The 20,322-nt window shown below is 47.3% G+C and overlaps 1 protein-coding gene across 1 annotated transcript in view; it reads right to left on the bottom strand.

Annotated features, from left to right (window-relative positions):
- The window catches only part of MB21D2 (Mab-21 domain containing 2), an 82,522-nt gene extending 68,702 nt beyond the window's left edge, over positions 1 to 13,820 (bottom strand). Inside the window, exon 1 of the mRNA XM_032777340.2 lies at positions 13,607 to 13,820. Coding sequence (XP_032633231.1) covers positions 13,607 to 13,811 — 205 coding nt within the window. The 5' untranslated portion in view covers positions 13,812 to 13,820. The remainder of the gene's footprint in view (positions 1 to 13,606) is intronic.
- Between the last annotated feature and the right edge of the window lie 6,502 nt (positions 13,821 to 20,322).

The following is a 20,322-nucleotide window of genomic DNA, read 5'->3' as shown; positions in this document are numbered from 1 at the left end:
CAGCGCTGTATCTTGCAGCGCTCAGTGGGGTATTTTTTTCACACCCGAGTGTGAAACTTGCAGCGTTGTAAAGCGCCAGCGTAGCCATGGCCTAAGAGTGTATGTGTTCCCAAAACAATACATTTAGTGGGAATGTGCTTTTATGAAACCTTTACATATCCACAACGGCCACTAGCGAATCTGACTTGCATTAGAAATGCAGCATCAAGGACCTGAACACTTTAATGAGCGATTCTGATCAGGTTTCTCTAAAAAAATATAATAATCAAGTGAAATTCTTCCCTCCGATAGATGAACGCTATGAAACTCTCATGCCTTTGTTTTCTGTGTACTGTGCTGTTAAGTTTCTGAGACCTCTACATGCAGCAAAGCAGTCATCTAGTTCTCCGAGTTGCTGCAGCTTCCACAACCTGCACTCAGACTTGTGTTCTTTATTGTTATTGTCTCTAATCTAGAAGTCATTTAGCATGTGGCTAGAAGACGTCTGCAGGCAGCGCCTCCCCATCAACTACAGGTTTGGCCCAGTGAGCTGAGGGATACCTACAATCTATAAAAACTGCACTATACGCAGCCAATGAAAGGAAGATTTGGGAAGTAGACTACTGCTCAGTTGGGAAAGAGGACTGAAGAGCTGTTGGAATGCCAGTCCACACCTGTCTCCCCATATAAATGCAAACACCTCTTTGTGCATGGCAAGCAATATGAAGTTATTAAAAGCTACTTGAGTCTTGAATAGCAGCGATTCACCGCGCACTGACAATCTGCACAGACAGAATAGCGAGTCTGAGTTCTAAAATTTCAGCAAATAAGAAACTGGAAGCAGCACAACAATTATCCCAACGTGCAGGTCTAGTAGAGATAGTTGTAAGAAATGTAAGAAAGGAAGAGAGGCGAATTCAGACGCCTTTGAGCCACAAAAATGGCATAACTCTGAATGTTGGCAAAGGAAGTGCATTTAAAAGGAGATTAAGGCATTTCCCAAATACAAAGTCCTACTTAATTTGCACTCAATTACTTCTTTCTTCTTTGCTGTAAACTCCAGATTCTTCAATGCACTGGGCTGTGGTTGTAGAGAAATTCAGTCAGCAGCAGCAGAACAAGTTTAAGGACATCAATCTCACTGCATACCTGAGAGTTTGCAGGTTCCTGAAAAAAGCCCTGTAATTCAGGTCCTGCCACACTGAGCCAAGGATGGAGATTAGAGTTATCAACTTTGACACTCAGCAGTGACGTGTCACAACGGATTAAATTACTACATCATAAAATGACAGCAAATGCAGCTCTCCGGCTCATCTAAGTTACAGATTTAATGAAGGAACTCAAAAAAGGAAAATCTGAAGCATCTCCAAACATCGCCTCATGTATTAGAGCCAAATGCAGCTCTAAATGCAGGTTTTACATACAACCATAAGAACGGCCAAACTGGGTCAGACCAAAGGTCCATCCAGTTCAGCATCCTGTCTGCCAACAGTGGCCAATGCCAGGTGCCACAGAGGGAATGAATAGAACAGGGAATCATCAAGTGATCCATCCCCTGTCGCCCATTCCCAGCTTCTGGCAAACAGAGGCTAGGGAGACCATCCCTGCCCATCCTGGCTAATAGCCATTGATGAACCTATCCTCCATTAACTTATCTAGTTCTTTTTTGAACCCCGTTATAGTCTTGGCCTTCACAACATCCTCTGGCAAAGAGTTCCACAGGTTGACTGTGTGTTGTGTGAAAAAATATTTCCTTCTGTTTGTTTTAAACCTGCTGCCAACTGATTTCATTTGGTGACCCCTAGTTCTTGTGTTATGAGAAGGGGTAAATAACACTTTCTTATTCACTTTCTCCACACCAGTCATGATTTTATAGACCTCTATCATATCCCCCCTTAGTTGTCTCTTTTCAAAGCTGAAAAGTCCAAGTCTTATTAATCTCTCCTTATATGGCAGCTGTTCCATACCCCTAATCATTTTTGTTGTCCTCTTCTGAACCTTTTCCAATATATCTTTTTTGAGGTACGGTGACCACTTCTGCATGCAATATTCAAGATGTGGGCGTACTATGGATTTATATAGAGGCAATATGATTTTTCTGTCTTATTATTTCTCTCTCTCTTAATGATTCCCAACCTTGTTCAACATCTTCATTAATGATCAGGATAATGGGATGGATCGCACCCTTAGCAAGTTTGCAAATGACACTAAGCTGGAGAGGTAGATACACAGGAGGGTAGAGATACGGTCCAGAGTGACCTAGCAAATTGGAGGATTGGGCCAAAATAAATCTGATGAGTTTCAACAAGGACAAGTGCAGAGTCCTGCACTTAGGACAGAAAAATCCCATGCACTGCTACAGGCTGAGGACCAATTGGCTAGGCAGCAGTTCTGCAGCAAAGGACCTGGGGATTACAGTGGATGAGAAGCTGGATAGGAGGGCAACGGAAATGATCAGGGGGCTGGGGCATGTGACTTATAAGGTGAGGCTGAGGGAACTGGGCTTATTTAGTCTGCAGAAAAGAAGAGTGAGAGGGGATTTGATAGCAGCCTTCAACTACCTAAAGAGGGGGTTCCAAAGAAGATGGAGCTCAGCTATTTTCAGAGAACTATCCACAATGACTTCAAAATTTCTTTCCTGAGTGGTAACAGCTAATTTAGACCCCAATATTTTAGATGTATAGTTGGGGTTGTGTTTTCTAATCTGCATTACTTTATCAACATTGAATTTCACCTGCTATTTTGTTACCCAGTCATCCAGTTCTGAGAGATCCTTTTGTAGCTATTCACAGTCTGCCTAGGACTTAACTATCCTGAGTTAACTAAATTTTGCCACCTCACTGTTCACCCCTTTTTCCAGATCATTTATGAATATGTTGAACAGGACCGGTCCCAGCACAGACCCATGGGGGACACCACTATTTACCTTTCTCCATTCTGAAAACTGACCATTTATTCCTATCCTTTGTTTCCTATCTTTTAACCAGTTACCAATCCATGAGAGAACCTTCCCTCTTATCCCATGACAGCTTACTTTACTTAAGAGCCTTTGGTGAGGGACCTTGTCAAAAGCTTTCTGAAAATTTAAGTACACTATATCCACTGGATCCACCTTGTCCACATACATACTTGTTGACCCCCTCAAAGAATTTTAGTAGATTGGTGAGGCATGATTTCCCTTTATAAAAACCATGTTGACTCTTCTCCAACATATTATGTTTGTCTATGTGTCTGACAATTCTCTTCTTTACTATAGTTTCAATCAGTTTGCCCGGTACTGAAGTCAGGCTTACCAGCCTGTAATTGCCAGGATCACCTCGGGAGCCCTTTTTAAAAATTGGCATCACATTAGCTATGCTACAGTTATTTGGTACAGAAGCTGATTTAAATGGTAAGTTACAAACTACAGTTAGTAGTTCTGCAATTTCACATTAGAATTCCTTCAAAAGTCTGGGGTGAATACCATCTGGTCCTCGTGATTGTTTAGTTTGTCAATTTGTTCCAAAACCTCCTCTAATGACACCACAATCTGGGACAGTTCCTCAGATTTGGCACCTAAAAAGAATGACTCAGGTTTGGGAATCTCCCTCACACCTTCAGCCGTGAAGACCAATGCAAAGAATTTATTTAGTTTTTCCACAATTACCTTGCCATCCTTAAGTGCTCCTTTAGTGTCTCGATTGTCCAGTGGCCCCACTGGCTGTTTAGCAGGCTACCTGCTTCTGATGTACTTAAAAAAAAAAAAAAATCTGCTATTAAATTTTTTGAGTCTTTGGCTAACTGTTCTTCAAATTCTTTTTTGACCTTCCTAATTACACTTTTACACTTCATCTGTCAGAGTTTATGCTTTCTATTTTCCTCACTAAGATTTAACTTACACTTTTTAAAGGATTCCTTTTTGCCTCTCACTGCTTCTTTTACTTTGTTGTTTAGCGACAGTGGCACTTTTTTTTGGTTCTCTTACTATGTTTTTTAATTTGAGGTATATATGTAAGTTGAGACTCTATTATGGTGTCTTTATACGGTTTCCACGCAGCTTGCAAGGATTTCACTTCTGGTGCTGTACCTACTTCTTTCTGTTTAACTAACCTCATTTTTATGTAGTTCCCCTTTCTGAAATTAAATGCTACAGTGTTGGGCTGCTGTGGCGTTTTCCCTGCCACAGGATGTTAATTTAATTATATTATGGTCACTATTACCAAGCAGTCCAGCTATATTAACCTCTTGGACCAGATCCTGTGCTCAACATAGGACTAAATCAAGAATTGCCTCTCCTCTTGTGGATTCCAGGACTAGCTGCTCCAAGAAGCAGTCATTTAAGGGGCAGAAGTGAAGTAGAGAAGTTAACTGTGTCTGTCTTAACCTTTGAGACTATGATTGCTAATTATTCCTTCCTTACAATCACGAACTTTCTGTACAGGGACACACTGACTAACCTCCTTCCCTCAAGGTCAGTTCTTAGCACAATCTCAGAAGGTCCCACCATACACATGGAAAAGCTAAGGCCATGTCTACACTACCACTTTTGTCAGTATAACTTATGTCGCTCAAGGATATGAAACCCCCCAACACTGAGCGACATAAAAGTTACACCGACAGAAGCATTGTGGCGGACAGTGCTACGTCGGCAGGAGAGCTCTCCCGCCAGCATGGAGCGGCTACACAAGCGATCTTACAGTGGCACAGCTGCATCGATATTGCTAGTGTAGACATGGCCTAAGACAAGAGACATTTCAGAATGAAAGCACATGGGCTAGCATTTCAGTTCAAGCTCTCCTGCTTTGTAGGAGGAACATATGTTGTACTTCTCAGTAGCTGCATCCAGCAACGATATTCTGTACACACTCAGCTATTCTGGACAAGCTAACTTTCACTCATGAGTGCCCATTGTGTCAAGGGGAGGAAGTATTCCACTTAGCATGATGTACTTGGGAAAGGAAAAATCCTACATCCAACCACTTCTACTTTTCATATCTCAAATCACCACCCCAGGCTGCGTGTGTGTCACACAGTGTGATTAAACTCTTTTCTAGGTCCTTGTGGTTACCCCCAACGCTATCCGTGGTTTCAACAATATATGACAGTTGTCACTTTCTGTCCCAGATTGCTGCATCCTGCTGCTCTGTGAGCTTGGACCACACATTCCACACCAGCTCTGGCAGAAGCCAGGACTGTACTTTCAACTTTAGTTTGTAAGGAGCTTTGGGAATTATTTGCTAGACCTTAATAAGTAGGTCACTTTATAACCTCTCTCTGAGGCCAAGCCGCTTGATCAGCACGCAAGGAGAGTGCATCTGTACCTTCCCATAGTGTTTGTTTGAATCCTTTCTGAAGCTTGCTGTTCAGTATTGCATGCCCTATCCCAGATATGGCCTCAGCATAGCCTTAGCAGAAAGAACTTCCCTACAGCATCCTACCGCTCAAGACCTGTGGCAATGCAATGCTGAGTTGCTGTATTTTAGACGAATACTACAGCAAACTGAAGTACTTTTCTGAAAGGTCATGATCTTAGTCTTCAAAATGTTATTCCCTTTTAACATTGCCTGGAACATGGTCACTAGCAGTTCTGGGCCACAACTGTCATACTCCTGCAGTTACACCTCATTTTTGACATTACAACAGCCCACAGAGACCCCAACCAAGATGACAGTCCGGCAGTAGACCAGACACAGACACACCAAGCCAGCCGGACACTACCAAGCCAAACAGGTTGCACAAGCAGAGGAAGAATTATTATCCCCATTTTACAGACAGGGAATTGAGTCACAGAGAGGTAAAGTTTCCAAAAATGCCTCAGTCTCATTGAAAGTCAATAGATTCAGGCACTTGCCCAACTAGGGTAGGGTAGGAAACCGAACCCAGGTCTCACGATTCCCAGTCCATGAGGCTGTGATTCAAATTCATCAGTCTCTACTGTTCTATGCCCAGAAGCCACGCAGCACAGCACTAGTAGCAGCCTCCTCTCCAAAAAGGCCCGGAAAGGAGCAGGAGGGAAGAAAAGCTAGCCCAGATCCTAGCCTCGTGGTTTCTGCACCTTAACATTAGTAATCACCCCTTATTCAGAACACTGTACTTTCCGTACCAGCCCAATCAGCACAAAGTGCATGAACTGTATTCTAATTAATGCTCTAAATTAGACTAAAGCATACTGTCTGATGGACAAAAGGCAGCATGTTAATAAGACCACTGTACCGTACTTAGCATCAAGGGTACCTTTGACACATGTGTTTAACAAATCAGTTCAAGGAAGGTTTGTTCCTTCTAATTTAAGCTACTGCAGAGGACTATCTGAGAGAGGAGATCCACTGAAACGGGTTTTTGAAAATGAGAGAAGATGAATCCAAAAGGAGTAGAGATCGTGTAGGGATCGGGCCAAGAAAGCTCGCTATTGCTGCACATAAAGACCCACAGATCAGAAGTCTGAAAGGAGGGCCAGGATACGGTTGCCCACTCACTGCAGAACAGCTTGCCATGTGCAATCAAAAGCAACACATCAGAGCAGCACAGATGAAAGAGGAAGCTGTGGAGTTTGTCCATTAATGAGAGTGCAATCCATGCCATCATCCACCAGTCAGAACAGCAGCCGCAGCTGGAAGAAAACAGGTTACAAGTTGCACTAGCAGACAAGCAGCAACCCCCACATCTCTGTTACTGGTATGTTAAGGTTACAATAGATTTTTATTATTAAAACCTGCAGCCTCTGCATCCACAGGAACTATCCAGTTCAGAAAGCAGAAGAGTCCTGTGGCACCTTATAGACTAACAGACGTTTTGGAGCATGAGCTTTCGTGGATGAATACCCACTTCGTCGGATGCATGGAGTGGAAATTTCCAGGGGCAGGTATATATATGCAAGCAAGAAGCAGGCTAGAGATAATGAGGTTAGTTCAATCAGGGAGGATGAGGCCCTCTTCTAGCAGTTGAGGTATGAAAACCAAGGGAGGAGAAACTGCTTTTGTAGTTGGCTAGTCATTCACAGTCTTTCTTTCATCCTGAGCTGATTGTGTCAAATTTGCAGATGAACTGAAGCTTAGCAGTTTCTCTTTGAAGTCTGGTCCTGAAGTTTTTTTGCTGCAGGATGGCCACCTTAAGGTCTGCTGTTGTGTGTCCAGGGAGATTGAGGTGTTCTCCTACAAGTTTTTGTATATTGCCATTCCTGATATCTGATTTGTGTCCATTTATGCTTTTCTGTAGAGACTGTCCAGTTTGGCCGATGTACATAGCAGAGGGGCATTGGACACAAATCAGATATTAGGAATGGCTTCGTGGATGTTACAGGGAGCGCCTCACCAGCTTGCAGGTCAACATGAGAGAAAATATTATGGTGCTTGCTTGAAAATTTAACAAGTGGGTGACATGCTCAAAGCCATAAGCTACGGAAGCGATCTTTGCAGCTGCACTCTGAATGCATGAGCTGGGCAAGCCTGCATTTGTCAAGGCCAGAGAAAAGGATGTTGTGGTAATTAAGACAGGAGATGAGAGGCTGAACAAGGAGATTTAGCTGTGTGGGTAGACAGTAAAGGCTGTATCTTAGGGCTTGTCTGCACTCACTGGGAGATCGATGCGTGGCGATCAATGCATCAGCACTCGATTTAGAAAGTCTAGTGAAGATCAAGAAGAGTAAGTGGAGTCAACAGGAGTGCGTCTCCCGTTGACATCACATAGTGTGGAGCCCCCACTACGTCGACTTGAGTTACACTGTTCACATAACTCAAACTGCATAGCTTAGATCGACTTTGCCCTGTAGTGCACACAAGGCCTCAGAGATGTTATGCAGACAGAATCGTCAAGATTTAGAGACAGCTTAGATACCACTGGTCCGTGGACTTGGTACAGTGTTCAGTGATAGGGAAAACCAGCAGAGGTTTGGTGTCTGCAAAGTTAAAAGTAAGTTTTGTTCAAATCTGCCTTTCATATTACCCAGCCCTCCCCCACGTTTGGGGGCTTGAGAGCCTGAGGAAGGACAGACAATTCTGGTTGTGCTCACTTGATAAATATGATGACTTAGTCCTGCCATGAGTGCAGGGGACTGGACTAGATGACCTCTCGACATCCCTTCCAGTTCTACGATTCTATGACAAACAAGCTGCAATTTGGTTAGAGCCCCATTTTCTGATTGTAAAATACTTTTGAAGTGGGGTGAGACTATAGCCGTGGACCCCGAAGGAAACCCTGCACGTGGACAGATCTTGTATGGACCAGCAGAGACACTGCATGTGTCTGAATGAGTGAAAAGAAAACCTTCAAAGCTAGAATTAAATCAAACATGTCCTCTGCAGTGATTAACAAGAGAAATGACTGCCGTGCGGCAGAGTAGAGCCCTCAGAAATGCCCATTAAGCTTCAGAGCTTTCCTAGAAACACATTTTTGCATACTAGAGAAAAAAAATCTTCCAGTGGAGGTGTTTCCTAGAACTGCAAAGTTTAACTCCCCTTCCTAAGCAACTCTACTGCTTGTGTCATTGCTCCTCATTTCTGCTTCCACTTTGATTTTGAACTACTAAATAAAACTAATCAGCTGGCTAAGAGAAAGCTGAACAACTTGTTTCCAGGCTAGAAATATTCCAAGTCTGGTAGTCGCATCTGTCTTGTTTATGCTGCTTTCGCGCTAGGCGTTCATGCAAAGTCATGCGGAAATAAAAAAAACAATTCATGTATCCTAGTTATCATCCTTCTGTAGGAACATAATTATAAATTGCATTTAAAGCATAATTGGGCTTGGCAAGTATTCCCCAAATCCTTTACAAATATTTCCCGGCCTTTAAGAACGGGTGTCGGGCAAGTTTTTGACAATCCTGCCTTGAGAATGTGTGTGCCCGGAAGACATGTTCTTAGCTATTAAACTAAACAGCCTGTGTCACCACCTAACGTTTCAAAATAGTAGTAGAGTGACTTCTCCAGCTCATTCGCTCAACTGTCTCAGAGGTAGTTTGGACAAAGCTTCTCAGGCTGACTTCACTGCACAAAAGGTGTGGGGGTTTTAAACTAAGATAAAGGAGACAAGCGGGGGAGGGATAGCTCAGTGGTTTGAGCGCTGACCTGCTAAATCCAGGGTTGAGTTCAATCCTTGAGGGGGCCATTGAGGGATCTGGGGCAAAAATCTGTCTGTGGATTGGTCCTGCTTTGAGCAGGGGGTTGGACTAGATCAGTGTTTCTCAAACTGGAGTCATCGCTTGTGTAGGGAAAGCCCCTGGTGGTCCAGATGATTGCAGCTCCCCCTGGCCGCAGTTTGCCGCTGCAGGCCAATGGGGGCTGCGGGAAGCAGTGGCCAGAAAGTCCCTCAGCCCATGCCGATTCCAGCAGCTCCCATTGGCCTGGAACAGCAAACCGTGGCCAGTGGGCGCTGCAATTGGCCGGACCTGCAGACGGGACAGGTAAACTAACTGGTCCGGCCTGCCAGGGGCTTTCCCTACGCAAGCAGCGACCTCAGTTTGAGAAACATTGGACTAGATGACCACCTGAGGTCCCTTCCAACCCTGACATTCTATGATTCTAAGACACAGCTTTTAAATCTTGACTAGCCACATCCCAGTAGTCTCTGTTGGGAGGGGGGGAAGGGGGTGCCATAAGGACAGGGTTGACTTCAACTAGCTACATCGCAGTACGAGCTACCTATGCCTTGTTTCCATTAGGATTTTGCATTGAGATAGCTACCATTTTCTGCACCCAAGGCAGAGCCTCAAATATAAACCCAGACACTCATGGCCTGCAGGGAGAGGGACCCAGCAAAAGCCAGAGACGAAGGATACTGCAATGCAGAATAAGGTTGTTCTTAACAACTGTGTGGTATGTATGCAACAGCACTGGGGCGCATCAGCAAGGAGGCTCCTATCGTGATTGGCCTCTCTTGCAAGAGAGATCATTCCACTCCTGTAATATTTCTGCTCCTCAGTACAGCACCAGAATCCAAGTCTCTCTCCACCTACCACAGACAGTGGTTAACATTTCCAGGAGTCCCTAACAGAAGTGTCTTGGAGCCTCATCTACACAAGACAATTTTACTGGCATAGCTGCGCCTGTTAGAAGCGAGTCGGGGGACGGGACCACAGGGTGCAGCAAGACCACCACCCTAACCAATATCACTATGCCAACAAAAGGCCTAGTGCAGCTGCAGTCACACCAGCAGGAGTGTCCTTTCACATGGATAAGCTCTCCCCCCCGGGGAGGTTTTCTGGTATAGCTCCCCCAGTACATCTATCCCAGCAAGCCCTTGTAAATGTAGACAAGGCCAAAGATCTCATGGAAAGTCGCTGCAAACTCATCAGCTGCTTTGGAAAATCTTACCAACCTCACTGCCTGCCCAGTGTCAGAGGACCCTTTACAACACCCATGAGATTGTCAATGGACTCATTGACAACCCAAAAAGGTTGTGTGGAGCTGAGGTTTTGTACCTTCCCTCCTGTGGAGACTCCTGTGGAGATTAGACCTATTTACGTAACAAGCAAAACAGTGGAGGTTTGTGAAAATGGTCTCACTAAAGGATCAAGATGAATAACCTCCACCCCCCTTCTCTATATGGCTATAAGCAAGCCTGAGCCCACCTGGAACAAATGAACAGTTACAGATTCCCTTAAGGCTGTCGGCACCCCTAAAAAGAAAAGAATCCAAGAGTCAGGACCCCTAAGAGAGAAACCACAGACTAGCTTGAGGCAGCAGTAGTGCCGGGAATTTCAGAGGTCGGTTTAGTACTCAGTGCGCCTATTCCTAAGAGCCCAGTGTATGTTTTTAAAATTGCACAGCACATCTGTGCATCATGAAGAGCCAGAGTTGCAGCTATCGCCGCCTCCTACATTTGCCAGAGCAGTTTAGTTCTTCTTTTGGTCTAAACGCTTTGTGTAGAATCTTCCTTGATACATAGCTAATTCCTCTCTGGGGTTCAAGGCCTGATAAAGAGGGAACAGTCCTGCCTTGGATGGAGACCCCAATAGGACTATTTTATCTAGATACTAACATGGTCGCCATCACAACAGTATCCATGACACTCGTCAGGCGCTTGGAATTCATCATCACAGCAGCACCATGAGGTCGGGAACTACTGCTTTCCTTATCCTACCGGCAGAGAACTGAGAGCGAGTATGAGCATCTTGTCCAAGGTCTCACAGAAGTCAGTGGCAGAGCTAAAAGTTAGACCCTGATCTCCAAAGTCCTGATAGTACAAGACCATTCTTCCTCCCCAATTTTCTCCATTAGGCCCCTAATTATGGAAGCCTCACCCATCCCCATCATTAACAGACAGAGAACACAACCACGCAGCTAAACTTCAAACCAACCTCAAGTGACGCTCAGCATAAACAGGGAAACGTACCCAGTAGGGGCTCCCCGGCACATGTACTTTCAGTGCTATGCTATTAACAGGACTGTGAGCTCTTTGAGAGAGTGCCTAGTTGTGCTACCACAATCCAAAGAACTATATAAACAAACTCCTGCTCCATCTAGGTCACAGTCATAAGGTTGCAGCTACGAACATCTTCCCTACATTCGGGGATATGGGCTGCTGGGACCACGGTACCAGGTCTGAGGTAGCAGAATAGCAGTTCATTAACTCTTCCAGTGCTCAGCTGTCCAATAGCTAGGGAAAAAAAGGGTACGAGACAGGGAGCAAGAAACTTAACCTTTTAAATACCAGTGAGAGAGGGTATTCCTCCACGGGGCCTGGGCCTGGGGTCCTTTTTCTGGCAAGATTCCTTCCACTGGAAGTGGTTTAATTTTGATTCAGGCAAAACCTGCCCGACATGATGTATGAGAGAACATTGCTTCTGTGAAAACCCCATGTCAGTATGCTAACAGCATGCTTCAGCCTGCAGATTTGTACACACAGCATTCTGACAGAAGTGACTGGTGTATATTCTGATATATTTCAGACTCCACAATTACAGCTGAAGCAGTCCCCCTTGTGCATTATATGGGCCGGGAAGCTTTGTTAATTTGTTTAAGCATCAAGTATCCAAGAGTTCCTGATCTATTCTGAGCAACTGGCCATCAAGATGGCTAGGAAGAAATAGAAGGTGGTGTGCCACCGTCACACCCAATGTCTGCATGGGGAGGGGAGACTTACAGGTGAAGAAATGCTACCGTGTTCTCTTCAGCACTGCTTGGCAGTTCGGAAAGATACTGTGTAGTTATTTACAAACCGAAGAGCTTTGCAGACAAGTTATTGTGAGGCTGTCGCTTATTTCTACCTGTTGATGTTTTCCCCACAAAATCCCAACTGAGAGGTTTGTCAGATTGTGATAGTGGGTGAAACCCTGGCCTCACTGGTGAGAATGGCAAGACTCCCATTGACTTAAGTGGGACCAGAATTCCATGCAGGGAGGGTTCTTGTTGTTGTTTTAAAGGAACAAGGAAGAAGTACCCCCCTCACCACACACAAACCGCAATTATAACCAGTGCCGTTAAACATTTCAACGCTTTGCCCTTGTTCTCAAGCTAAAGTTAGTGAGTTACATCCTCTCCAACCTTACGTGAAAAAGAAAAAATACTATCAGAATCCCAAAGCAAGCAATTACCAACTAGATAGTCATCCTAGATAACCAGAGTTCGGCAGGTAGTCGCTTGTTTAATATAAGTACTGTACATTTATGACTAAAGAGGAAGTGATCAGCTAGTGATTCTGGAATATGATAGCATCATGCTTTCATATCAAAATGCGGTATAGGTTAATTATTAATAAATTGATTCTGTGCAGCCCTGCACATGCATATGTACTCTACCTATTTTATTACATATATGCTTTGGAAAGAAAGAAAGAAAGAAATACACACATCTTGAAGCACAGAACTATTTATTGACCTTACATTTTGAGGTCAAGCCATTGAACTAGACTCTTAAATATCAGATAGAACTTTGAACCTGCCACATATGTTTCTCTCTTCTGTTATTTTAATGAAAAAAATGCCTGTGATGCTGATGTAAACTTGAAAGCTTGATGTCAAGATCCATTACAAAGGATCCTTTCTATGTTAAAGGTTTCTGTTTAGATTAATAATTTTTAACCAATGTAGGGTAAATATTCACCAGTGACTGTACTGCAGGTGGAGTTCAAACGTTAGTCACTCTGCACATCATCCGTGCTAAGTCTTTGTCATCCAAGAGCATGGGTGATTTGAGCAGTGGGGTGGTTGCCATTTGTTTTAGTATCATTTCAGGATCCCCACACCTGTGATGAATCAAAGTTACATGCAAACTAGAATTCTCCAGCCCAGCCACAGTCCCTTCCACAGGATACAAGTTTTGCAACCAAGCCTAGAAACACAGCTCAGGGGAGTGCTGGTGTGCTAACAACTAAACCAGCTGGCTACAACTAGAGCCGTGAACTGCAAATATATCACTAGTCTCCACCATGAATGAATGAATAAATAAATAAATAACGGGGAGCGCCAGAGTGGCCTCGCCTGACCCCCCCGCCCCAGGCCATGAGTGTGCATCTGAGCCAGGCACGCATGTTTGCACACCTACAGCCAGGAAGGACGGTGTGCCGTGCACCCACACGAGGGACAGGAAAGAGAATTTTAATTTAAAAAGGAGGGGAAAAAAACCTCAGCCTGGAACAAACCAACCCCACCCCTTCTTCCCCCAGCGTCGGCTGGTTCGGGGACCCCCCCGGGCTGGCGGTTCTGCCCCCCGCTCACCGAGCATGGAGAAGATGAAGTCTTTGGCCGTGTGGATCTCCAGGGCTCGCTGGTCGTCGTACTCCCGCTGGTCGTGCTTGGTGAATTCCTGGATGAGTTTATTCAACTCCTCCGTGCGGGCTCCGGACCTGAAATCCAGCTCGGGGCCGGCGGGCTTGCTGGGAGCGCCCAGGGGTGCGGGCTTGCTGCCGATCGGCGCCGCCATCTTCACGCACAGGAGCCAGCGGAGCTAGAGCAGCGGCCGCGGCAGCAGCGAGCCTCTCCCCGCGGCTCGGCGAGCTCGGCAGCCCGAGCCTCCCTCCCCCGCGCCAGCCGGCGAGCTGGAAACAATGTGACATTCACCGGCGCGCAGCGCAACAAGCGGCTCGAGCCCGTTAAAGGGGCCGCGCCGCGGAGCGAACTGCAGCCCAGCCCGTGTGCACGGCGGCGCCTGCTCCGAATCCAGCCGGGGCGGGGGCGACTCCTCCCGCCGCTGGTAGGTGCCGCCCGAAGCCTCGCCCTCTGCCAGGACCGGGCCGGCTCCGTGCGGCCTGGAAAGCCGGAGCTGCGCCCCCAGCCCTGGCCCGGCCCGAGGCGAGCCCCGAGCTCGCCGCCGGGGACCAGCCCTGGCCGAGGGACTCGCCTGCGGCCCGGGCTACCGCTTGTAACTGAACCTCGGAGCGAGCATCGTTGGTCCCCCCCCACCTCCGTCTGGCCGATAGCCGGGGGGCTCCCCCGCTGCTCACTCCCGACCCTTCGGAGATTCCCAGTGGAGGTGCCGGCCCCTTGGGAAAGCTACTTGCTGGCTGCAGCCGGGCTGGCCCTCCGAGCCGCATGGGATGATCTTCAGACGTTGGAGAGCTGGGGCATCTACCCGGGCTCCAGGCTTCTGCCTCAGGGGAGGCACCTGCCGGTGCTCAGGGCTTCAGCAAGAGCCAGGTTGAGGCCCTGAGTCCCAGCAAGGCTCCTCCTGTGGGCAGAAGCCCTGAGCCCCACCACCCTGCCCACCCTAAGGCAGGAACCCCCAGTTCCTCCCAGCCCAAGTCTGGTAGGTGGGGCAACCATGAATCATAGGACTGGAAGGGACCTTGGGAGGTCGCTAGGCCAGTCCCCTGCACTCATGGCAGGATGAAGTGTTACCTAGACCGAGCCTGACAGGTGTTTATCCAGCCTACTCTTAAAAATCCCCCATGATGAAGATTCCACAACCTCCCTGGGCAATTTATTGCAGTGCTTAACCACCCTGACAGGAAGTTTTTCCTAATGTCCAGCCTAAACGTCCCTTGCTTCAATGTAAGCCCAATGCTTCTTGTCCTGTCCTCAGAAGTTAAGAAAAACGTTTTCCCCCCTCTTCTTTGTAACAACCTTTTATGCACTTGAAAACTGTTCTCACCTCCCCTCCCAGTCATCTCTTCTCCAGACTAAACAAACTCAATTTTTTCAATCTTCCCTCATCGGTCATGTTTTCTAGACCTCTAATCATTTTTGTTGCTCTTCTCTGGACTTTCTCCAATTTGTCCACATCTTTCCTGAAATGTGGCACCCAGAACTGGGCATAAGACTCCAGCTGGGGCCTAATCAGCGCGGAGCAGAGTGGAAGAATCACTTATCATGTCTGGCTTACAACACTCCTGCTAATACAGCCCAGAATGATGATGGCTTTTTTCGCTACAGCGTTACACAATGGGGGGGGGGGGGCGAGGGGCTCCGTGGGCTGCACTTTAACTTTAAAAGAGTTGCATATGGCTCACAAGCCAGTTTGGCCGTGCCCGGTACACAGAGATGAATACTTTTCAGCCTATATTTTTGCAGACGCCTTAGACCAGTGGTCCCCAAACTGTGGAGCATACCTCCCTAGGGAGGAACGTCTGGGGAGTGTGGTGGGGCCTGGACCAGCCCCCAAGGGGAGGCAGGGAAAAAGCACCGCCCAGCTCTGCTCTAGCCCCGCCCACTGGCTCCGGCTCCACTCCAGGCCCTGGCCCAGCCACAACTCCCCTCCCAGCTGGGGGGAAAGGGGGACGCAGACACACTCCATTACAGGTAAGGGGGGCGCGAGGGGAAAGGTTTGGGCACCACTGCCTTAGACATAGTCCTCAGACTCCAATCCCTGGCTGAAAACTGCCCTTCCCTAGGACATTATTTATTATTTGCATTACAATAGTGCCTAGAGGGACAACTGAGCTCCCGGCCCCATTGTGCCATGCTTACAATCTAAACAGACAAGACAAAAGGCGGGAGGCACAGTTGAAAGGACAAGATAAAAGGAGAGAGACACAGAGAGGGGAAGCAACTGACCCTAGGTCACACAGCAGGTCTTTGGCCAAACTGGGAATAAAATCCAAGTCTCTTGGCACCCTGTCCAGTGCTCTGTCCACTAGACCCCACTGCTTCTCTTCTCAATATATATTTGTAATGCCTCATTTTTCAGCCTGAGGATGTATTGCTTGGTCTGCTGTCCTGGGGTTTGTATGATCATCTGCCTCATATACTGTACTCTTTACCTGGGCCCTCCCATTGGGAGGATTGTCCTTCCTGTCTGGGAAATTGACAAATATATGACATTGTATTAATTTACATTGCACCTTTACTTTTAGAGTCCTGACCTAAAACACTTAATAAATGATATCAGCAAGGATCCTGACTGAAAGCAAAGGGCCAGATTCAGTCCCTGTGTAAGCAGATGCATCTCCACTGAAGTCGATGATTGAGAGTGTCAGTGAAAAGCAGGAAAGTGGAACTAAGCTAAACCTAGAAAGGTCATCAAGGTGGTTTTCCCAATATACACCAGAGGTGGATGGATGGAGGAGTAGGAGATGGCATTTAGATCGGGATCATGTTTAGGTTAGGGATCAAAGCTGAACCAGGACTCAGGTTTGGGCTCACTGACACTGAAATCCCAGGTGCCTTTCTTGCAAGATTTCTGCCTAAATTGGGGACCATTTCTCAAATACAGCTGATCTTGTACCAATGCTGACCTCTAAGGTCTAAGCCTAATCAGAACTGAGAAACAGGTCCTTTTTCCTTTGGGATTTGATCTGAAACCAGAATTAAAGTCAGAGGTAGGTTTGGATCCAGGAATTGGAAACCCAAAATATTCAAACATGTTCGATTTGCGGTTTTGGCTTTGGCCCATCTCTAGTTTATAGTTTCTCAATCAGCAATGCCCATCCTGCCATACCAACACAGATTTTCCTTCCGCTCAAGGAGCAGCAGAGTGGGCGTTTGCAAGAGAACCGCATCCTGTTTCTGAGTGGCCGTGGGGTGTACCATACTGACAGGCATGGAGTAGTTACACCCCCATGTTGTTTATGTTAATACCCTCTGCAATTGCATAAGATTGCAATTCTTATCTCATTACATCAGCGCAATTTAAGATCTCTAAATAAATACACTGTTAATTCAGCCCTTACATAAACCCAAGCAGTGGGGATTATCTGAGCAAATAAACAAAAATGAGACCGCTGCAGTTAGAAATATAATGAACGGCAGAACAATGATGCTAAAGAAAATAGCTTTTTGCATTTATATAGCATTACCTAATCTCAAAGTGCTTTTCTCACTTGGACAGGCTAAACCTTGGAACCCGCCTGTGTGGCAGGTGAGTATGAATTCCCCACCCTCATTTTGCAATGGGGAAACGGGGGACAACAGCTACAAACAATAAATAACTCCAGCATACAGGAGTCAGACTGGATGATCCAGGGGCCTAAATCTCCTCTTGTTCTACTGTTTTACCACTAACATAAATGGAGTTACTCCTGACTTACACCAGTGGCAGTGAGACGTGCTTCTGGCCTAAGGGGTTATGGGTCCCTGCCAACTACTCTCACAGTCTAATGCCCTGTTTGATTGCAACAAACAGAGCAAGATGAGGAAGATTAGCTGGCCCTCTGAGCTGAACTGCCTCAGCACACCTTGCTGTGCCAGGCAAGGGCTGCACAACCCTTGAGATAATTATCACAGACACAGGCTGAGTCAAATTCATCCCTGGCACAATGCACTGGTACCAGCTGAAGTAACTGTAGTTGCTCCAAGGATGCATTTGGCCCAGTGCACTGCCTGGGTACAACAGCTGGAGGCCCAGGTTAACTCCAGGATCTGCGATCTTGTTCTCTGCTTGCCCTCCAGTGAATCCCACTCCCTGTGGCACAGCTGGCCATGCTCAAGGAGGAAGTTGCAACCTGAATCTCCTGGCACCGACATGAGTGAATCTGGCCTGAGGGCCATCCAGCCCATGCCACGCTGCTGGGCTGGTCAGGTGAAGTTGGTGCTTGAAACGTTTGTCGGAACCAACCCTTTCCTGTGAATGGTTAGGGTTCAGAGCTAACCCTTTCCCGTGAACGGTATGGGTTCGGAGCCGACCCTTTCCCGTGAATGGTTCGGGTTCGGAGCCGACTCCTTCCCATGAATGGTTCAGGTTTGGAACTGACCCTTTCCTGTGAATGGTTCGGGTTTGGAAATGACCCTTTCCCGTGAATGGTTCGGGTTTGGTAATGACGCTTTCCCGTGAATGGTTCGGGTTCGGAGCCGACCCTATCCCGTGAATGGTTCAGGTTTGGAACTGACCCTTTCCCATGAACAGTTCGGGTTCGGAGCCGACCCTTTCCCATGAACAGTTCGGGTTCGGAGCCGACCCTTTCCCATGAACAGTTTGGGTTTGGAGCCGACCGTTTCCCGTGAACGGTTCGGGTTCGGAGCCGACCCTTTCCCATGAACGGTTTGGATTTGGAAAAATGACCTTTTGCCGTGAACAGTACGGGTTCGGAGCTGACTTTTTCCCGTGAATGGTTCGGGTTTGGAACCGACCCTTTCCCATGAACGGTTCGTGTTCGGAACCGACCCTTTCCCGTGAACGGTTCGGGTTTGGAAAAATGACCTTTTCCCGTGAACAGTTCGGGTTCGGAGCCAACCCTTTCCCGTGAACGGTTCGGGTTCGGAGCCGACTCTTTCCCATGAATGGTTCGGGTTCGGAGCTGACTTTTTCCCGTGAACGGTTCGGGTTCGGAACCGACCCTTTCCCATGAACGGTTCGTGTTCGGAACTGACCCTTTCCCGTGAACGGTTCGGGTTCGGAGCCGACCCTTTCCCGTGAACGGTTCGGGTTCGGAGCTGACCCTTTCCCATGAATGGTTCGGGTTTGGAAAAATGACCTTTTCCCGTGAACGGTTTGGGTTTGGAGCCGACCCTTTCCCGTGAACGGTTTGGGTTCGGCGCTGACTCTTTCCCGTGAACGGTTCGGGTTCGGAGCTGACTTTTTCCCGTGAACGGTTCAGGTTCGGAACCGACCCTTTCCTGTGAATGGTTCGGGTTCAGAACTGACCCTTTCCCGTGAATGGTTCGGGTTTGGAAATGACCCTTTCCCGTGAACGTTTCAGGTTCGGAGCTGACCCTTTCCCGTGAATGGTTCGGGTTTGGAAATGACCCTTTCCCGTGAACGTTTCAGGTTCGGAGCTGACCCTTTCCCGTGAACGGTTCAGGTTCGGAGTCGACCCTTTCCTGTGAATGGTTCAGGTTCAGAGCTGACCCATTCCCGTGAACAGTTCGGGTTTGGAAAAATTACCTTTTCCTGTGAACGGTTCGGGTTTGGAGCCGACCCTTTCCCATGAACAGTTCGGGTTCAGAGCTGAACCTTTCCCATGAATGGTTCAGGTTTGGAAATGACCCTTTCCCGTGAAAGGTTCGGGTTCGGAGCCGACCCTTTCCCATGAACGGTTCGGATTCGGAGTCGACTCTTTCCCGTGAACGGTTCGGATTCGGAGCCGACCCTTTCCCGTGAACGGTTCGAGTTTGGAGCGACCCATTCCCGTGAACGGTTCGGGTTCGGAGCCGACCCTTTCACAGGAATGGTTCGGGTTTGGAAATGACCCTTTCCCATGAATGGTATGGGTTCAGAGCCGACCCTTTCTCATGAATGGTTCAGGTTCGGAAATGACCCTTTCCTGTGAACAGTTCGGGTTCGGAGCTGACTCTTTCCCATGAACGGTTCGGGTTCGGAGCCAACTCTTTCCCGTGAATGGTTCGGGTTCGGAAATGACCCTTTCCCAGGAACGGTTCGGGTTCGGAGCCGACTCTTTCCCGTGAACGGTTCGGGTTCGGAGTCGACCCTTTCCCAGGAATGGTTCGGGTTTGGAGAAATCATCATTTAATTCCTGGCCAGTTCTAATCTTCCCAACAGACACAAGCAGCAGCATCCCCAGCTATTCCAGGGCCTGGCTGAAGCTGAAGCTATGAAGTATTGAGGTGATCCTGGCAGGAAGAGGAGCATTCTTCAAAGAACCTGTTTACTACCACCCCAACATGGAGAACCTGTGCTCTTTGCCACCAGCACAGCCCACACACAGCCTGGTGTGCAGCTTGGCTCCTGGTCCCCAAACAGACCAAGCTAGCAGACTGCGCCCCCTCCTGTCAGACTCGCACTGAGCTCCTCTCATTAATGCATTTGTGATACTGTAATGCTCTGTTCCTAGGAATTAAACTACTTACCGGCTGTAAATGCTACCATTGGTTCCAAACACAGTGCCTGCAAATTATTATTTATATTCTAATTGCGCTTAGCAACTGAAATCAGGGACCCATTGTGTCAGGCCCTGTGCAAACATGTAAGTGAGGGACTGTGCCTGCCACAGAGAACTTGCTGTCAAAACAGACAATGGGTGGGAGATGAAACAGACTCAGAGAAGTGAATTGACTGGCCCAAGGTCATACAGGAGAGCTAGGAATAGAAGCCAGTTCTCTGA

The sequence above is a fragment of the Chelonoidis abingdonii genome, chromosome 8 (assembly GCF_003597395.2).
Source record: "Chelonoidis abingdonii isolate Lonesome George chromosome 8, CheloAbing_2.0, whole genome shotgun sequence".
Classification (NCBI taxonomy): Eukaryota; Metazoa; Chordata; order Testudines; family Testudinidae; genus Chelonoidis; species Chelonoidis abingdonii.
Note: the sequence above shows the minus strand (reverse complement) of the source record. Positions and strands in the feature narration are given on the sequence as shown.